Genomic DNA, 21,046 nt, shown 5'->3' with positions numbered 1-21,046 from the left:
AGTAAGATGAAGAATATATAAATGAAGTCAACTTCACTTAAGGCAAAGCTATTGGCTTTTCAAGCACACCAGTCACCTAAGCTTGCAAGCTAGTAAGTTACTGTTCTAGCAATACACAGCAATTATCCTCAGTATAGTCAGACTGTCTAGTCTTAAAACTACTGTCTTTCACTTTGCAACCAAGTCATGTTGTCAAGACATTGTAACCTAAAATGAATGACAGCGTTCTAATTTCCACTGTTTCTCCTCTCTCACACTGTTCATTCATCACAAAACGGAAGGAGCTCCATGCTCTAACAGAAATGAAGTCATACATTAATCATGGTAAGCAATTAGTTCTGTAACATCCCTAAACAGAACAACAACTCTATCAAGTTTCAAAAAGGAGTTCATGTTTAAATACAGCAAAATGAAATTTTGTGCCTAAAGTAGGAACCCAGATTGTACATGCATATACAGCTGTAACTTCTGCGTCTATTCTGTTGTTAAAGACAAAACTATTGCTTTAACAGATGGGGAAAATTATGACCAGAAAGCAGAGGAAAGGCAGAAGAAAGAGGGATAATTGTGGGATCAGGCTCAGCCATCACAGCTTCATAGAATGCAGGTCCTGCTTGACCAACCTGAACTCCGCTGTCTACCTGGACACCTTTGACACTGTTTCTCACAGCATTCTCCTTGAGAAACTTGAATACCATGGCATAGACAGAGGTAGTCTTTACTGGATGGCCAGGCCAAAAGAGTTGTAGTAAACAGAGTTACATCAAGTTGGTGGCTGGTCACAAGCAGTATCACTCAGGGCTTGGCATTGGGGCCTGTTCTGTTTAACACCTTTATCAATGATTTGGATGAGGGGATTGAGTGCACACGCAGCAAGACACTAAATTGAGCTGGAGTATTGATCTGCTCAAGGGTAGGAAAGCACTGCAGAATGACCTAGACAGATTAGATCAATGGACTGCAGCCAATGGGATGAGGTTTAACAAGACCAAGTGCCAGGTCCCACACTTGGGTCACACAAAACCAAGCAACACTACAGGCTTGGAGCAGAGTGGCTGAAAAGCAGCCTGATGGAAAAGGATCTGGGGGTGCTGGTGGACAGCAGACAGCTCAACCTGAGCCAACAGTGTACCCAGGTGGCTAAGAAGGTCAAGGGCATCATGGCCTGTATCAAGAACAGTGCGTTCAGGAGGAATAGGGAAGTGATCATGACCCTGTACTCGGCACTGGTGAAGCCACAGCTTGAATACTATGTTCAGTTGTGGGTGTCACAATGTAAAAAAGACACTGAGGTCATAGAGAGCGTCCAGAGAAAAGCAATGATGCTGGTGAGGGCTCTGGGAGGGCATGTTGTAGGAGGAGCAGCTGAGGGAACTGGGATTTTTTAGTCTGAAGAAGAGAAGGCTAAATGGAGATCTTACTGCCTGAACCCCCAAAGTCAAGTTGTAGTGAGGCAGGTGTTGGTCTCTTCTCCCAAGTAACTTGCAACAGGACAAGAGGAAATGGGCTTAAGTTGTGCCATGGGAGGTTTAGATTTGATATTAGGAAAAAATTCTTTACTGAGAGAGTGGTGAGGCATTGGAACAGGCTGCCCAGGGAGGTGGTGGAGTCACCATCCCTGGAGGTGTTCCATTAAGTGTGTAAATGTGGTGCTCCAGGATACAGTTTAGTGGTCATGTAGTTGGGTTACAATTGGTCTCAACCATTTTAAAGGTCTTTTCCACCCTTAATGAGTCTATGATTCTATGATGTTGAGTGTTTTTTCTCAGCGGTACCAGCTAGAGATTCTAACAAAATCTTCATTATCACAAAGTCAAAAGATAATGATTTGAAATCCTAAATGAATTTTCTACCCATCTATTTTATGTTCACTATGCATCACCAGGAAGCAACAGTACTTAACATGATAATCCACAGTAGTTATTTACACTTAACAGCAGGCTCTAATACAGTCACATCCCTGATGGAAAATAACACAAAATAACCTACTAAAAAAAAATTAATCCAAGGCAAACAAAACCAAATAAATGAAAACCAATCCACCCCACTATTTTAACTTCAGTGCTTTATAATCAAGATTAGAGAGCCCTAGCTGCCTAATTCCTTTATGTACTCCCATGGGGCATGAACCCGAGTTTACCCCTCTTCACATAAATCTACTACAAATGTGCTATGTCTCTGCCCCTTGTTTTACAAAGGGATCCTCCCAATGACAAGACATTATAATGAACAACCCTCCTAGAATAGAATAGAATAGAGTAGAGTAGAGTAGAGTAGAGTAGAGTAGAGTAGAGTAGAGTAGAGTAGAGTAGAGTAGAGTAGAGTAGAATAGAATAGAATAGAATAGAATAGAATAGAATAGAATAGAATAGAATAAACCAGGTTGGAAGAGACCTTCAAGATCATCGCCTCCAACCCATCATCTAACACCACCTAATCAACTAAACCATGCAACCAAGCACCCTATCAAGTCTCCTCCTGAACACCTCCAGTGATGGTGACTCCTCCACCTCCCTGGACAGCCCATTCCAATGGGCAATCACTCTCTCTGTGAAGAATCTCTTCCTAACATCCAGTCTGAACCTCCCTTGGCTCAGCTTGAGACTGTGTCCTCTTGTTCTGGTGCTGGTTGCCTGGGAGAAGAGACCAGCCCCCACCTGTCTACAACCTCCCTTCAGGTAGTTGTAGAGAGCAATAAGGTCTCCCCCGAGCCACCGCTTCCCCAGGCTGAGCAATGCGTATGTGTAGTTAGATCATGAGTTTTATCACCAAAGGTATCGAAATAAAACAGTCAACATAGCAAGGTGGCAATTAGCAGGAATAGGAATATCAGTATGCATTTTACACAAAAGAACAATTTAGTTGAACTCTGGACATCTGATTCCTGGTAATAGAGTTTATTCAGACTCTAAAATTGCAGGTATTCAAAAAAACACGGTTTTGATATACTAACAATAGGACTGATAATCAGCCATAATCTTACCCTCCTAAATGAAATGTGACCAGATTTATGATTCAGTGGTCCATAATAGAGCTGGTTCATCAGAACGTAATATAATGTAATGTCTAAATCACAACCATTAATTCAATCCTGCATGGCCTGCCTTTAAAACAAGGTCCAAGCTGTGATCTAAGTTATCCTGTGTCCACTGGTAATTTTTTTGCCTGTACTTCATCAAATGCATGATTTTATGCAACTTTCAGGAAAACAAAACCTGCTGGTTTTAATCCAGAATAACATCAAAGTAACAGCAAAAATAGTTTAACTCTGTGATGAGAACAATTAAAAAATGGCAGGAAAACAAGCTGTGCCAGGGGAGGTTCAGACTCGAAGTCAGGAGAAAGTTCTTCACCGAGCGAGTCGTTCGTCATTGGAATGTGCTGCCCAGGGAGGTGGTGGAGTCACCGTCCCTGGAGGTGTTCAAGAGGAGATTGGACGTGGCACTTGGTGCCATGGTCTAGTCATGAGGTCTGTGGAGACAGGTTGGACTCGATGATCCTTGAGGTCTCTTCCAACGTTAGTTATACTGTGACACACTTTTGTATGCAAGACCCAAGATTATAGCAGCAGCATAGGATATGCTAATATTACAAGTGCTGACTACACAAGCACACTGGCTCACTTAAGTCTTCAAGGTTTACAGAACTACGTATGTTACACTTCAGCCTGTCAAGTGATGTTCTTTGATAGCTAAACCTTTTTTGTTACACTGTACCAGAGATGGATTTTCAAAACATGCTTAAAGCAACCCATGCCAACAGAATACTTTCCCAAAGAATACCATGTTGCCTTCCCTTCAAGTAAATGCTTAAATGATAGCACTATACTGCTATTAAATGGCATTAATATGCAAATGTAAATTAAAACATACATTGCATGGGTTGTATCACATGCCTCTATCTTGCCTTTTAAATGACTTTCAGAAGATTAAGGGGAGTACTTAACATTTGAACAATAGTAGCAAAGTCCAGTATACTAAATATACATAGAGGCCTAGCACTTGCATTGCCAACTAATGCATTGTGCAATAAGCAATGCCAGTTCATAATCCAAACTTAACATCATATCATTTTATCAAATTGGCAACCTATAGAAACAAGCAAGACACTTACTTCAGAATAAGCCAAGGTAATATGTTCATATATCCCTTGATGATGATGGATAGCATCTTCTAAATCCTGCAGTTCTGAGGGGAGCTCCACCTCACCACAGGCTTTACACCATGAGTCCACATTGCTCATGTACTGCAACAGAAGAAAACATTCTGCTTGATTTTGAGCTCCATCAGCAAGTACACACATATACCAAAGGACTAGAATCTGTATGACAACTGCTAAAAAAGACTGTTTTTTAAAGAGAAAAATAATACATTTCTCAATGAAATGACCAGAAAAAGCATCTTATTTCAGATTAAAAACAAATATTCAAGTGTAACTGTACTCGTGCTTTTAGTTACATGGAACTCTTTGTGCTGTTCACAGGCAGTCAGGCTTAGTTGTACATTGGCAGTCTTCAGAACCAATCAAAGTGTTGACAATACTGATGCTGCAAGTTTACTCTTGCTCCTTTTCTTGACATTGCAGCAAGAAAGTTTACTTCAACCTGCACCTACCATTTTAGTTACATGAAAGACAATTAAGGTTTTGTCTACACACAGAGGCAACACATGCTACAACTTTCAAGTCCAGACCCTCAGCTCTTACTCATCAACTCCCTGTGCAGATACTCATGGTATCATATCACAGGCCCTTTTTTTAAATCTTCAGAGAAAACCAAGTTGCTTTGCCTGCATTACTTCACATGCACATACACACAAAGAATGAATGGTGAACTGTTCACTGAAACAGTCCACTGTTGTCTTTTGCTGGATAGAGATCATCAGAAAAGAGAAGCAGTGTTTTGAGCACAGCAAATTGACACCTCAGTTCCCAAAGCTCTAACTTCTACATGCAGAGAAGCACTAAACCTATTTGGCAAGCTACTACAGTAACAAGCACGTAAGGAATTGACTTGAATGCAGGTCTCTTAGGACTAACACTGAACTTCAAGCATGCAGCTAGCTGCTCAGGTCAAGCTGAGGATACTGAAACAGAATCTCTTCTACAGTGTATGTAACCTCTGAACCTGAAACTGTCTTGACAGACAAGAAACTACCATGGTACGTGTCTGCAGAGCAGAAGCTATGTCATTTTTGACAATTTAGGAGGTGTGAATGTTATAGCCTCATATGAAGATGGTATGAAGAAAAAAGCCTGTTTCTCTAGGAATTTTCATAGCTGTTAAACTTAGTACAGCCAAGCATATGTAAACAAAATCTGTCCTCAATTCATGTCAAGTTTCAAAAGTTTTAAGAGCCAAAGTAGTTTCTTTTATCATATGTATCTTAATTCCTTGGGCACACAATTTATTGGAGGGGAAAAAAAAAGAAACTCACAGACCATTTCTGGTACTCCATTACTGATCAAAAGCAAGGGCAATAGAGTACTTAACTCTAAGATAATGATTTAAATCTCATTTCACCAAGAGACAGTTTTAAAACTCTGTAAAGTTTAGCACTGAACGTTAGACGTTCCATGAGGAACCATGGAGCTCTTACACCAGTCAGCACTGAGAGCTGGTTGCAGGCTTGACAGTAGGCTGCAACATAGCTGTCACTCGCAAGGGAGCACATGCATTCAAGAAGACAGTATTATTTCTTTGGCTGCTTATTTTTAAACCATCTTTTAATGTAGGGCAAGTATCACCAATCTCAAAGTGGACCATTCTTCTCATTCCAAACCCTCTTTCCCTAAACTCACTCTCCATGGTTAAACAACTAAAATAATCACACCCAGGTATCTTACAAAGCAACTAGAACAATCCGTCACAGTTAATCATAAAATGAAAGCTGCAGAAGGAGCAATTAGAAAGTGAATCCCAGCAGATGCTGCACTATTTTCTATTATTATTATTATTGTCTTTTCTCTTGTTTACACTTAGATATAGTACTGAAGAAAGTTAACACCAAGCTGTACCACAGATGCCCAGCACGCACGCATGCAAAATTTACTCCTCTGATGAACATAATTTTTTATAAAAAGGACAGGATTTGAGTCCAGGTATACCTATCTGTAGGTACCTCCTGTGTGTGGCTGATGGTGCTTAAATAGAAATAATAAATAACCCAAGCAATTAGAAAAGCATCCATACAGATAAAGTACCACACTGCACCTGTCTCATGCTTCGAGCTGTTTGGTGACTTCTATACCACAAAACAAGCCCATCTCCTTTTCATGAGGCTTTTCTCTATACCTGCTAAATATACTTATTATAGTTTATATATTCTACCTTAGTCTGTCCAAAGACAGGTAAAACAATGTCAACACTCACATAAAGAAAAGCAATATGCATTTGCATCTTAATTTGTTCACATTTCTCATTTCGTGGCATTTCTGAAGTTGAGTATCTGTGTAGCTGAGATCAGGAAAAAACTTCTTAAAATAATGTGTACTGCCTCTCTCTATTTATGCAGGCATCAATTCCCAAGTTGTTCCTTCATTTATTCCCAATGAATGTTATGGCAGACACAAGGCTTGTTCTTGGATACAATTTAGCAAGGCAAATAGAAAGAGAAGTATCTACAGCAGTCATACAGCACACCAGAGCTTCAGCCAGCTGTAACAATCCAAGAACATCTGCCCTACAAATTCACCAGAGATGTACAGAGCAGACAATCCACAGTATCAATAGCTGACTCAAAGCCACACACTGCCTCAGAATCGAGTTCTCTTGAGGGGAAAACACGCTTTCACCATCAGGGCTATTAACTTGAGGATATTTATTCCTATTTCCCCTACACAGACCTCTTCTCTAGCAGTTATGCACAGTTAATGACTTGATTAAAATAATCGGTATAGGCCTAAAGCTAAAATTTTTGTTTAATATAGAAGGAATCTCTTATGGGATGCTAAGTAAACACCTCCCACCACAATTTCAGATTCAAAAGACAGTTAATTCTCAGCTTTTCAGGCCAGTTCAACTTAGTTGTCTATGAGCAATTACTGAATTAAATCTTGATACTCAAGAACTGATGGGGTACAGTGGTGAAGGTAATAGAATATGTGTTACATCAAATATTGACTCTATTAGTTTTTTTTTCTTTCAACTTAAAAGCTTTATATAGTTAAGCATTTATATCCATTTCATTTTGATCCATATAGCTAATTTGGCTAAGTTTTAGCTTATATTGATATGGGCAAGGCATTTTTTGGAGACTGTAAGGGCAGTGAACTGCCCTAAGAAGAAATAGTTTTTGTTTAAGTATCAGCTGAAATTGAATGAAATTAATATTCTAGCTTTCTTGCCAAGCTGTTCACGGTCATGTACTTACTTCTAAGTCAAAATCAAACAATACAACTCACCATTCCAGCATGGAGACTTCTACTGGTGCCCTCCCTGTTCACTAACCTGTTCAGCTTTCTGATGGAAGATGGAGGACATATCCAGTAATGTGCTACGTTCATCCAAGGCTGCAGCAAACGCCTTCCATTCTTGCTCCAACTGACTAGCAATCTGTTTTATTTGTTGTGAAGCATAATGGCCAGACTCAACCAGACGACTTGCTACTGACATGATGCGGTTTATGTTTACATACACATTCTATGGAGAAGAAAGAGGGAAAAATTAGTGGAAGTTAGCAGATCACTTAAATACAAGAGCAGGCTTCTGTAAAAGTCTTCCTACTACAGTACTACTTAATAGACTGGTTTTATTTGACAGGTATGCACAAGCCTAACTTTGGAATCTAGGTGTATAATGTAACAGACTGTCTGTTGGAGGCTTCCCTGGAGAAGGACAATTTGAAATGACCAGAGTCTCAAGCTCACATTAACAGTTAGCTTAAATATAGTCATATTACATAAAGACTCGTTATTACAGTAAGAGAAGGAAAAGCTAATCATATTTTGTAACATCCTCAATAATACTATTTACATATGTTCAAGTCAACAAGACATCCAGACATACAAAATACAGGAAAACGAAAGTATAACTAGTAAGCACGTGATTTTATCCACTGTATGCATGTGTGCAACATCACTCTTCAAGTCTTTACATCCACTTCTGAAAGTATTTCTACTTTTTCAGCCACTCCCAAGGGAGGTGGTGGATTCCCCTACAGTAGACAGCTTCAAGGCCCAGCTTGCCAGGGTGTTGGGCCATCTCATTCAAACCATATTTTTACCCTGAAAGGTTGGACTATTTGATCCTTGAGGTCTCTCCAACCAAATATTCTATTAATCTATGAAAAAAATATCTGGTCAATCTCTTTCTTGCTATCTCTGATGATGTGCAGACTGCTGACCTCCTCCTGTAGCCCCTTTACTTGATGGCACAAATTCTCAATAACTGCATACTTCCTGTGGGCACAAAAACTACCTCCTTCTGCTCCTTGGCAAACAGTGACAGGTATTCTCTGTATCTCCAGACCTGCATAGCTGCATCCTTCTTCTGGACCTCACTCTGGGCTGAGGCCTCTGATGTTACAAGAACAGTTAGTCCAGCAGTAGCTGTCAACTGTGCTCTGGGGCACACCACTATTGTTGCCAAGGACATGGATGCTGCTCTGAGCAGAGTTGCTGGCCCTTTCTGCATGAACTGTGGCACAAACTGTTGTGTCTGTTGGCTACTTCTGTCCATTGTACTTGCTCTTGCCTATATCCTAAAACTTTGCACACAGGGCCAGACTGCCAAACACATAACAGCTGGGAAGAAAACAGCAAACAACATTAAAATCTCAATATTCAGCTGTGAAGTGTTTTTCCCTCTTGTCCACACAGTGCTTTCTGGAATGCCAGCATACAGAAAATAGCACAAAGAAGTTAACTACCTGTCGGCATCTTTGCAATCTTCCCCAACCAAGTACTGAGGAATTGAGTTCCCTGACCAAAGGGACAGAACTGACTTTAATAAACCTCAATAAAGGCCACAGATCAACAACTGACAGAAGAACAAAACCTGAAATTGTTGGAAAACTGGTTGCATTCCTCGTGAGAGGCAGCCTGTGCCAAAATCTGACTATAACCCTGCTGATAAGAGGTCAGAGGAGAACACTGGAACATGAACACTCGAGGCCACATTGATACTGAGCATTACCTGGAATCATTACCTGTTAGCATTGAGCTGCTGCCCAGAACCTGACACTGGTTGACTGGAGCAAGTGTTGCAGTACCTCCAGCTTTCAAGTGCTGACTTGGATGAGTGAGAAGTGGGCACACACCTCTATTAACTGTAATCACATGCACGTACGCAAGCGGAAGCATGCCTGATGTAGCCTACACCTCAGCTGGTCCACTTAATAAATTGAGCACAGCAGTGTCATGCTGGCTGATTTTCCTTCCTGCATAATACTACCTTTTCATTTTTCAGGTTATATCACACATCTATCCTCTCCTTTTTTAAAGCAAGTTGAACAACTGCAAAGGAACAAAAATGCTATCTCCAACAAAGTTTAAAAGAGCAGAGAGCATTATGCTTCCAGTGTATTCAGCACCGGTAAGTGACTGATAAATGAATCCAGAAAGCCAATACATGGCCTTTATGGTGGTGGGGAAAAAACGATGTCGAAAGAAAAAAAATCAAAGGCTATATTAGATGGTCCTTGGAACCATTTGTGCATCATAATGAGAATTCTGGAAAATCTTTAATCTCAGTTAGATATGAAGGGTAGGACACAATAAATGTTCAGTTAAACAAATCAAAACAGAGCTGTGGTTAAAATGCCTTCATTTTCCCATGACAATCTGGCTTCACAATTGTGGAAGAATACCCCCTGTAGCAGTGCGAATACGTATTTATGTGCTGACAGTTGAACACTTCCCAAGCTATGTATACCACATTCCTTTCCTATAAAGAAACCCAAAAAACTTATAATAATCTCACCCTTCTTCTGTATCTTATCCTTCAAGACCTGATGTACCAGAGGTTTAAGCTGCAGTATTTTAGAATTCAGTGGCTCAAAAGATAGATTTATTTGAGGAAAAGAATCTCAAATATCAGCTCACTACAATTAGACTGTCTTTAACTAATCCTTGAACATTAACAAGTTGTATACGATTTTCTAGAAGGACAGGAAAGTCTACTGTCATTATATGACAAACATGTATCTTGGAACGGTGCTTCTAGAAACATCTGAAGCTTCTAAATGTGTATCAATTGGGGTGCATCAAGAAAAGTGCGTCCAGCAGGTCTAAGGGGGTTTTCTTTCCCCTCTATACTGCCCTGGTGAGACCACACATGAAATACTGTGACCAGTTTTGGGCTCTTCAGTTCAAGAGAGACACAGAATCTACTGGAAAGAGTCCCACAGAGAGCTATGAGTATAATTAAGGGACTTAAACATCTCTCCTGTGAAGAAAGGCTGAGACAACTGGGGCTGCTTAGTCTTGAGAAGAGAAGGTTGAGAGTGGGTAGGTGTCAAGGTGAAGTCTCTTTTCAGTGGTGGCCAGTAATGGGATGAATAACAATGGCTACAAGCTGGAACACTGGGAAGTTCCCCCTCAACATGAGGAAAAGCTTCTTCATGGTGAGGGTGACAGAGCACTGGAACAGGCTGCCCAAAGAGTTTGTAGAGTCTCCTTCTCTGGAGACCTTCAAAACCTGCCTGGACACATTCCTGTGTGGCCTGCCCTAGGTGATCCTGCTTTGGTAGGGGTGTTGGACTAGATGATCTCCAGAGGTTCTTTTCAACCCCTAACAATCTATGATTCTATGAACTGACTAAAAAATGAAAGGTTAAAGTGATACTGTGTTTCTTTCATTGTGTTACACACGACTATTTTAACAAGACCAAAAAGGGAACAACTTGAATTACTGCATTAGAGTATGCTTAGTAAGTATATGAGTGTACTTACTAAGATTATTTTCTCTCACAATGTCCTTTAGCCAGAAGCTGAGAAGACACCTTACAATATCTGGAAAACTCCTCATGGCAGAATTATTCCCTAAAGGGAGTGTACATACAAAAAAAAAAAAAGTATTGCTTATCAAAGCAACACAGATTAGTAATCTAACATAAAATGTAGTGAACTGTGTTACTTTGGTGTGTGCTTGAAAGGCAAATACACAGGGGAAAGTACAGATGACAGCCTGCTGGCTTAACTGAACTTCTATCACGCTCAATACAAAATAAATCTAGCAGATGTCCTGAAGGTTCTATCTTACTTTCTGATTTTCCCACAGCCATTTAGAAAATGTTTAGCTCTAAGTTTTCAAACTTTAGTTTTCAGACACAGAGACTATTAAGATACCCAGCATTAAAAACAACCTTCTCAGTGATGTGTTTGATAAGCATTTAGGCTGGATGTTAGGAAGAAGTTCTATACAGAGAGAGTGATTGCCCATTGGAATGGGCTGCCCGGGGAGGTGGTGGAGTCACCATCATTGGAGGTGTTCAGAAGGAGACTTGATGGGGTGCTTGGTGCCATGGGTTAGTTGTTTAGGTGGGTTGGATTGGTTGATAGGTTGGACGTGATGATCTTGAAGGTCTCTTCCAACCTGGTCTATTCTATTCTATAATTGGAACTTCTGTATAGACCATAATGAATTTGAACTAGTCATTGTTGATGAAAATATTTTACCAATGCAATTTCCAAGTCATCTGCCACTTTACACACAAATGGCCACCAAAACAAGATGAAGCACTAATATATGAAGTAACACCTGCTTTAATGATTCAAAGATTTTCTAACATTTCTTCTGTTCTCATTCTTGCAATATGCTTACAATTAACCATAATCCAAAAAGTCCAGCCTTAATATGCTACTGCTGGTTCTATCAGCTGTGAGATAGGATATACTTATAGCATCCTTTCAATAGTAGCCAGTGTCAGCTTTCCCCAAGTAAAGTCCCTTTTTGCCTACCTAACTTTCCAACCTTTCTTTCACCAGTGCAGTGAGAGGCACAGTTAAACCATAATGAAAGCACAGCAAGAAGAGTAGAAGAAAATATTCAAGTGGATAAAATCCTCCGTCTCCTCCTCATTCATATTTTACTCAATTGCTTTTGTTTCCCTTGTGACTTAACAGGCATATGGAAAATGGCAGGAGAAAGGGTGGATAGGCACAGAATCAGTCTCTCCCACTCCTGCATGCAAGACTGTGGCTAAAAAGGCTGCTCTTGGAAAGAAAGTTCACATATGCAGCTGTAGGTATATGACTTGCTACTGTATATGAATTCAAGAAGCTACACACTGATAAATGTTACGGATTGTCTTTATAAGACAGGTAGATCTCATGTTCCCTAACTGTGGGGTAAAATAAACTCACAGTGATGCTCCTCTTTAAAAATGAGGATGAATTTTCAATGCCATTTGAAAGGCTTGCTTTCAACAACAGTGAATTGCTGTTGTCAAGTCCTGAGATTTGAGTTAAGAAATATTCAGTTTCAGCTTGATGTTCCTCTTTGGGTAACTAAACTAATGCTTCACATCTCAAAACAATTTTTTAGAACCTTTTTAAAGGAGAAACTTGCAAATAAGGCTTCACAGGAGCTGCAAACATGAAAATTATTTGTCCAGAAGTTGATGGCAAGAACAAAGTACCCATGATTGAATGATCAGTCTTTGTGCTGTAAGACTAAAAATCAGATTCTGAAAATGTCAGAAAGCCATTACAAGCCAAACAGAAATGTTCAGCTAATCCCTACTGTCCTTGATGTAACCAACTCCTGTTTATGACAGGAACTAAGTGGCTTTCAAAATGGTTTTCATCCAGGTGGGTCTTTTCAGACTGGCAGATCAGATTGAAATTTCAATGTCTCACACAAAAGCCATCACTCTTCTCACCTAAGTCTGGCATAAGCAGCTGCACAGGTTACCTCCTGCACCCCTCACAAGGCCAAGCTGCTACTTCAGAAGGAAACGAAGATAGAAGAGCCCACTATTGACAGGGGGTAGTACCTGCTGTGAAGGAGGCATGTGCCCTGCAGCAACCACAATGTGTTGGGAGAAGCAGCTGCAACATCAATTATCAGGGTTAAGATGTTAACAAATGTCAGAAGTTGCATTTAGCTGCTCGGGCAGCATTTATCCTTTGAACAGCCCTTCCCCATGTAAAGCAAGCCTAAGGAAACTGCCTGCAAAGCGAGATCTTTAATTAAGGTCAAATTAGAGCCACAATTAAACACTTTCAAAATCTTGTGCATATGATAAACCTTATATATAGTTGTCTCTATTCCTTCTTCTACCTCACCCACTTAAGTAAATTTGCATGGTTGTAGACATGTTAAAATTTAAAGCCCATTTTTAGTGTTAGAACATTCATGTCAGACATCTTATTACTGAAAGGTTACACTGACAAGAACAGTGAGCAAACAGTAGCTTGTTAAGCACAGTGTATGTGAAGAGTAGCTCAGGAGAAGCTGCACATGCTTGCAGGAGTTAAGATGGCTCAACATTTTGCCAGTCAAAAGCTAATGAAAAATAATGTCTGCCAAAATTCAATCAGTTCATGTCACTTAATCTTTTCCCCTAATATACATAGGACTTTTGCCATTTGACAAAATAAAACTCAGAAAATCTGAAAGCTGCTTAAATCAAACCCAGGAACTGATGGTTTTTTCCCATTCTGTGCCAAAGAACTACTTTTTTTGAGGAATATGACACAGAAACGCATGGGAAAACTGCAGTTTGATTTTACCCTTTTAAGTATTTGGACTGCTTAATTTGCTCCAAATATAAGCTGTTCCTTTCATACTTCAAAACATTATTGTAAGGCTGAGTAGAAGTATTCTGTAATTAATGCATTTCATAGAGTCATAGAATGGTTTGGGCTGGAAAGCATCTTAAAGCCAATCCCCCTGCTGAGAGCAAGGACACCTTCCAATACACCAGATCAGTGAAGGCCGCCTCCAATCTGGCCTTGAACACCTCTCCACGACCTTTCAAATATGATGGACAGTGGCTTGGCCACTTAATTTGCCAGTTCCTTCAGGAACCACAGATGGGTCTCATTGGTCCCCATGGACTTCAGGTTCTTTAGATGGCCTCGAACATTCCTTCTCCCAGTCCCTATCTTTGCCTTCTGGAACTTGAGCAGTGTGGCTAGAGCCCATGCCAGTGAAGACTGAGGCAACATATTCATTGAGTACCTCAGCCTTCTCTGTATCCCTCATGACCAGGTCTCCATTTTAGTTCTGGAGAGGCCCCACATCTTCCCCAGCCTTCATTTTGTCAATGATATACGTGAAGAAATTCTTCTTGTTCTCCTTTATGTCTCTTCTCATGTTTAATTCTATCTATACTTTAGTTTTCCTAAGCTGATGGGACAATTACTTGGTAATCCTCTCAGCCCATTCTGGCTTCCATTCCCACAGACTTTCTTTTTGTGCTCAATTAAGTCCACGAATGCCTTGGTCATCCATGCCAGCCTCCTGGTACCCTTGCCTGCCACATTCTTTCTTGGGATGCACTACCTCTGGGCTTGGTGGAGATGGTCCTTCAATACTGACCAGCTTTCCTGGGTCACTCTTCCCTTCAGGGCTTTATCCCATGACACCCTGCCAAGCAGATCCCTTGCGCATGAAGTCTGCTCTCTTGAAGTCCAGAGCAGTGAGTTTGCAACGCACCTCCTTTGATGCCCTCAAGATCTTAAACTGTACTCTTTCTGCGTGGCTGCCCTTGAGCTTCACATCACTCACCAGCCCCTCCTTGTTGGTGAGGGTCCAGCACAGCACCTTTTCTTGTGAATTTCTTTACCGCTTGGAAGAGGAAGTTATCATTGAAGCACTCCAGGAACCCCTTAGATTGCTGGTGCCCTATTGTATTGTTCTTCCAACAGGCATTAGGGTGGTTGCAATCTCCCATGAGAGCCAGGGATTGTGAACGTGAAGCTGCTCCTATCTGTTTATAAAGGACCTCATCTACTTGGTCTGTTTGTTCAGGTGGCCTGTAGCAGACCACCAGTACAGTATCTCCTTCCCTTGCCTTCCCTTAAACCTTCAGGTGGAGCTCCATGGACTCCAGTTGGCCTCTGATGTAGAGGGCAACACCTCTCTCCTTCTTCCCTGCCTGTCTTTCTTGAAGAGCTTTTAACTATCTATTCCTATGCTTCAGTCACAAGAGCCATCCCATCACATCTCAGTGATGCCAGTGACATCACAACCCTGCAGGCATGTGCACATCTGTAGCTCTTCTTGCTTGTTCCCCATGCATTCCATGCATTAGTGTATAGATATTTAAGTTGGGCCTCCATTGAATCTGCTTTACAGACTGGAGTTTCCTTATAGTGCACTTCAAGTGCTCTCTTCCCAGCTTGCGGTCCAAACTCCAGGCCCAGGGAGGGTGTCTAATAGTGTCATTGGCCTTGATGTAGGATGGATTGAGGATCCTTTTCCCCAACAACCCTAGTTTAAAGGCCTCCTCATTAGACTGGAAAGGCTGTGGCCAAAGATGTTCTTCCCATCAGCCCCTAGAAGACCAGATTACTCAAAACAAGTCCTATGTCTTAGATAGCCAAAGTCCTGTCCATGACACTGCTCCCTCAACCATTTTCCTAATTTGATAGCCCTTTAACTGGAAGAAGTGATGAAAAGACAACCTGTGCACCCAAGTCCTTCAACAGAGCTCCCAGTGCCTTGTAGTCCCTCTTGATTTTCTTCAGATTGCTCACAGCTGCATCACTGCTGCCCATGAGCAGAGGACTACCACAGGAAAAAGAGGATAACATCTGAAGACTAACAGCAAAAACAGAGCAGAAGGGATGATGCTACATTACTCAAGTGCTTCCCACTGCTGATAGCATCCCAGCAAAAAGAAAAGAGGACAACAGTGACTAATATCAGGACAGGCTAACAGAAGTGCAGTACAAGACCAAGAATTGCCTAGGACGTTCAAAATTACTAAGTTCCAAAAGCTCTCTCCTAACAATGGCACCTACTCTCCTGCTTCTTTCTACTCTGTACACAAAGCAATGGCCAACAATGGGGTGCTCCCTAAAGGAGCAATTCCCTATGTTCATGGAGTGAACCCATACCTCCCAAACCAATGTTAAATTCATGTAAGATATTATAGAACTTAATTGCAATGTTCTCCAGCATTTGCTTTATTCTTCTCAAACAGTTCATACTGATTTTTATTTTTTTAAACTTCTGAGATACAGCTGAGTTACCAAACACCTTCTCTGCTCCAGTCTTCTCTTGCCTTAACTCTAGCTATACCATACATTAAAGCTGCCCTACTAGTCTTTCCATTATTACAGCAAGACACATAAGCTAAGTAAGTTTACTTTGCCACTCTCTGTTTCCACAATTAGTAGTTCTGTCCCACAAAAACACTCTCTTGCAAGAACTGATTGTTTTGACCATACTTTAATTCAATTTCCATCCTTGGACTGCAAAGGATGGATTTAGGCCCATACCCTTACAAGTTACTTAAACACCTCCAATTCTCCTAGTGCAAAAGTTAATTTTTAACTGCAGCCTACTGATAGTTCATCCACATATGGTATTTGGCAAAAAAAAAAGAAAAAAAGAGTAAAAAAAAATTTAGTTGTTTTAGCTGCATTCTACTGTGTCTGTTTTTAAAAACACAGAAAACTACACCTTGCTCAGCTGTTGATCACTTCTCAGAACTCTGAGTTACAATCTGTTCATATTACACAAGTCTCTAAAATTTCCTACAAGATTCAAAGCAGTACTCAAGCACACATCCCACCTTCTAGAAGTTCAGACCCTTATACTTGAGAAGTTCTAAGGTCACACTGAGTACTGTCATTGGTCAAAACAAATTTGTTGCTTGATCACAGTACCCTTGTATTTGGCTCCCCTTCATTTTCCTCCTTAGTATTTTATAATTTCACTGCTCAAATACAAATTTGTACTGCTTGTATGACTTAAAAATTCTAGCTTAAACAGAGAAAACAGACAATCTGAAAGTGCTGTGAAGTGAGGCCTTTTCTTACCATACAGTTCATAGCAAAATGATTGTGCTGTGTCTGAAGCTCCATTGCATGGGGATGACTGGTTCCGATCTCTGTGTAGCTGTTCAGAAACAGACCTTTGTTGTGTGTGATCCAGTCAAACATCTACAAAGAAAATATTAAGGAAAGAAGGAGGGGGGGAGTGGGGAAATAATCACTAATTTTCTATGAGAGGACTCATACGCAACTAATGTAAGACATCTATGAACACAAAACAATGAAAATTAACGCTGATGCTCTTTCAATTGTTAGGTTATGACACATTTTAACCAAATCATTGCTGAAATCTGACTTTTTCAGGCCAGACAGCCGAGACTGCTAAATCCTTACTGTAAGATTTTATCTCAAAAAGCTGCACCAATATCATAAAGTCATAAACTTCATTACTACAAAGAATAGTAAACAGGCTTAGAATACAGCCCTGAGTTACCAAGCTTATACATACTCCAGCATCAGCATTTCATGATGTAAGCAGCTTAGTAATTTAGAATGAAAATGACAACTCATAGAAATTAAATATAAAGTCTCTCTTGCTGATCAAGTACTTCATCAGCAAGCTTAATATTTTTATTTCAGACTTTTACTTTCTATTGCAAAACAAATTAAAAAAAAACAACCAACAAAACACAACTGTGCTTGCATGCAGAGTTACAGATTACCTTCTTCCAGACAACTTTAAGAACAATTTTTAAATGTTTTGTGTTTTGTTGCTTATTTTAATATTCCAACAAATTTTAGGAAAGACCTCATCTGACACTAACTATCAATGAAGATGTACAAGTATGTTAACAGACGATGCTTTCAAAGATCAAGCAACACAGCAAAAGGCTAAGTTTAATACTCCCCACCCTCCCCACACTGGTCTTGAAATCTTCGCTGTATACTCACTTACTCCCTGGATAAGATGAAAAACTTTGTTCAGAAAAAAATTGATAGCAATGAGCAGTAAAGTAATTTAACTATCTTTAAAAATACGGTACAGAGCAGCATGGTCAAACCCACTATCCTACTCAGGTACACAACAAACCAAATTATAAGTAGATCACATTATAAGGAACATAAACAACAACAACAAAATTTTAAGAGCTCAGACAACTGAGACAGCTGATCCCATGCTCCTAAAATGTTCAGGTTCTTCTCTAGACTACAGTGAGGATGTGCAGAAAATTATCCAAAATAGACAATGGTTCTGCTCATGACCACTTTTCTTTAGGTAGTCTGACTTTGCTGTCTTCAGGTACCTACAAGGCAATTCCAATCAGATTCACTTCACCCCTGTTTTTGCCTTCTCTTATCCTGAACCAGCCCAGATTTCTTGTGCAGAGTCACATCAGTCCTCCAAGATGAACATGTTTATTTCTCCCCATGCAGTACCTTTCATTTTTCAAACAAAGACACGGTCTTTTCCTACACCTAAACCACACAGACAAACTGATAAAGAAGCCCTGAGCTATGAAATCTAATTTGACACAACCAGTGAAATAAGGGCTGCAAGCAGATTAATGCAAATACCTTAAACCAAAAGTGAATTTGCCTACTACACAAACATGCTTTCTTATCTTTTTCTACCAGTTGAGGAGAAAATGAAGTCATAACACTTCTATCTAGACTCAAGGAAAGATATGTTAACCGAGTATAAATTTATTCTTGGAATTGGAAACTTAGAAAACACAGATGTTTATGCAACTACAGTGGATTTTGGAGCTCTGCCCCTCAGGCTCAATTATTTCACAAGGAATTTCTTGAAGTTACGCACCCAACTTTCAGTTGAGTAAATAAATGACATAATTTTCACTATCATGTGAGAACTACCAATTCTCACATTCATTATTTTGTTCATGCTGTAATAAAGTAGTTAATGCTGTAATTAACTAGTTGAAAGGTTGATAAAAAGCATTTTGGGCCTGAAAGAACAATGCTGCATGAACAGCTTGTTATTTTCTAAATAATTTTAGAACTCTAAATCCACTTCAGATTTTTTGCAGCTCTTTACCTGCCCCTACTGTTTTCTGCTATATCCATGCTACTTTGAACAGTACTTTAAAAAAATTCTTTTTAAAACACAGTAGAAATCATTAAGCATAAAGAAAGTGTTCAAACTAAAATGATAAGGGCAAGGGAATGTTAGGGGAAAGAAAACAGAGGAAGAAGGAGGAAAAAGAAGTATTATGTATTTGCTCTGCTTTTACTCTTTCTCACGCATTTGCTTATGACCACTGCTGGAGAGTAGGACACTGGCTGTGGTCTCATCCAGTTCAGGCACTCTTACACAAAACATTTTAAGACTGTACTTACCACTGGACTGCACAGTCCAGTTATTTATCCTGGAAAAAAATTCCCCACCCTTCCTTAAAGCTTTTTTTAACATGATAACATAATATGTGATCACAAAACCATTCCAGATTAAAATAGATCTTATTTGAGCTCATCTAGGAGTGCACTGTCAGCCATACTTTCTCTTCACATTCCATGATAATCAAGGGCTTTCTATTTGAAGGGACTGGTTAGTTTGAAACATTCTGAGATCACTCAGTCCCCTGTTACTGACATATGCACTGTCAAAAGAGATATCTCATTTTTTAGCCTGGAACCTTAACTTCTCATCAAATGAAGCAGTTCCCCATGTCAGATTCTTCTGACTTTGTCAATTACCTGTCACTTGGATCACAGGGGTCATTCAAAAGGGGACCAATGTAGTCCTTCAGTCATCTGTATTTATAAAGTACATAACATTCATCTTCATATGATGCACACAAAACCATCTGACTGGAACAATTTATTTGTTCACAGCAAAAGCTTTCAAGTCACTACCACTTAAAATTTTCTTCAGTGAGAGCTACCTGGGTTCTTTACAGCTTAGAATTACCACCCCATCTCCTTTACAGCAGAAGACTGAGACACTCTCAGTCAGGAAGTACTTTATCTCTCATTAAAAGACTAGTGATTAACTCCAAAGACAAAGAAATACTATCTGTAGTTACACTCAGTACTCTCAAGTACATTAGCAGTGCCCATTTACAATCTCCTCTTCCAATTACCTTTTCAGCATCCTGCTCAAACAGCCTGAGCTGAAAACATTGGTCCAATTTCAATTTCCGCACATGCCACATCTGATGCAGATGCTGCCGCGTTGAATGCAGCCTGTCCAGCATGGTGGATACTTTGGGTAATAGGTTCTGTAAATCTGCATTCCCTGACCCAGAGTTCTTCTTGGGAAAACTGTCACTGCTCTGTATCCTCTGGAGCAGCTTTTGTCCTTCCACATCGAGGTCCTCGATAGGGGCCTTAATGACTTTCTTTTTCAACTGTGAATGCTCCTCTATCATATTGCGAGCACCTTCCAGGTCCTGAGGCATTTCTTTTTTTGACAACATATCTTGCAATTCCTCCAGTCTGGACAGCATATGGGTTGCATTGCTAATGTAGTCCTCAAAGGCAACTCTTATTTCTATCCACTCCTCATGGTTGTACTCCAAACAGCCATCAAATTCTGGAGTTAGCTGAGAAGGATCAACTACTTTGGTAAGGCCTTCCAGAGACACCATATTTGTCTAAAAAACAAAATGGAAAAAAAATGCTGTTACTCAAATGAATTTGAAATGTTCTTTGAACTTTTTTGGTAAGAATAGATGATTTTGTTCATGAAATCCATGTGACTCTACTCATACACTTCTCAAATATCAGCCTTTGGTTCTGCGGGTATTTTCCCATGTGAGAGAAGTATTTTATTTCTTTCTAACTTCACTACACTGAAGGAGAAAACAGCAAACACTCTTCTGAGTAAGCTTTGACTTTGTGTATTGTAAAGCACCAGGATAACAGCAAGGTTCAGCTGGCTGCTGTCCTCTGGACACTAGTGATATCACAATTACCACAATGCAGACCAAGACAACAAATAACATTACTATTGAAGTGTAAAACTCTAACTCCATCATTTTCAGTCTCAGAAAAAGGATATAAACACCAACAAGTACAACTACCTAGCCTACATATGTGAAGAAAACCACACTCCCTCTAGCATCACTGGTCTACTGTAACCCTCTTCTCATAGAACATAATTAATCTGAGAGTTTTGAAGATGCTGATCAGCAGT

The 21,046-nt window shown here is 40.0% G+C and overlaps 1 protein-coding gene across 3 annotated transcripts in view; it reads right to left on the bottom strand.

Moving 5' to 3' along the window:
- The window catches only part of TRIO (trio Rho guanine nucleotide exchange factor), a 255,068-nt gene that overhangs the window by 151,554 nt on the left and 82,468 nt on the right, over positions 1-21,046 (bottom strand). For all 3 annotated transcript variants that reach the window (XM_054164267.1, XM_054164268.1, XM_054164269.1), the window contains exons 5-8: positions 19,992-20,504; positions 16,936-17,058; positions 7,448-7,639; positions 4,114-4,245 (exon numbers count right to left, since the gene is read on the bottom strand). In XM_054164267.1, coding sequence (XP_054020242.1) covers positions 4,114-4,245; positions 7,448-7,639; positions 16,936-17,058; positions 19,992-20,504 — 960 coding nt within the window. The remainder of the gene's footprint in view (positions 1-4,113; positions 4,246-7,447; positions 7,640-16,935; positions 17,059-19,991; positions 20,505-21,046) is intronic.

This window comes from Dryobates pubescens, chromosome 9 (assembly GCF_014839835.1).
Source record: "Dryobates pubescens isolate bDryPub1 chromosome 9, bDryPub1.pri, whole genome shotgun sequence".
Taxonomy (NCBI): domain Eukaryota; kingdom Metazoa; phylum Chordata; class Aves; order Piciformes; family Picidae; genus Dryobates; species Dryobates pubescens.
This window is presented reverse-complemented; position numbering and strand designations above follow the sequence as displayed.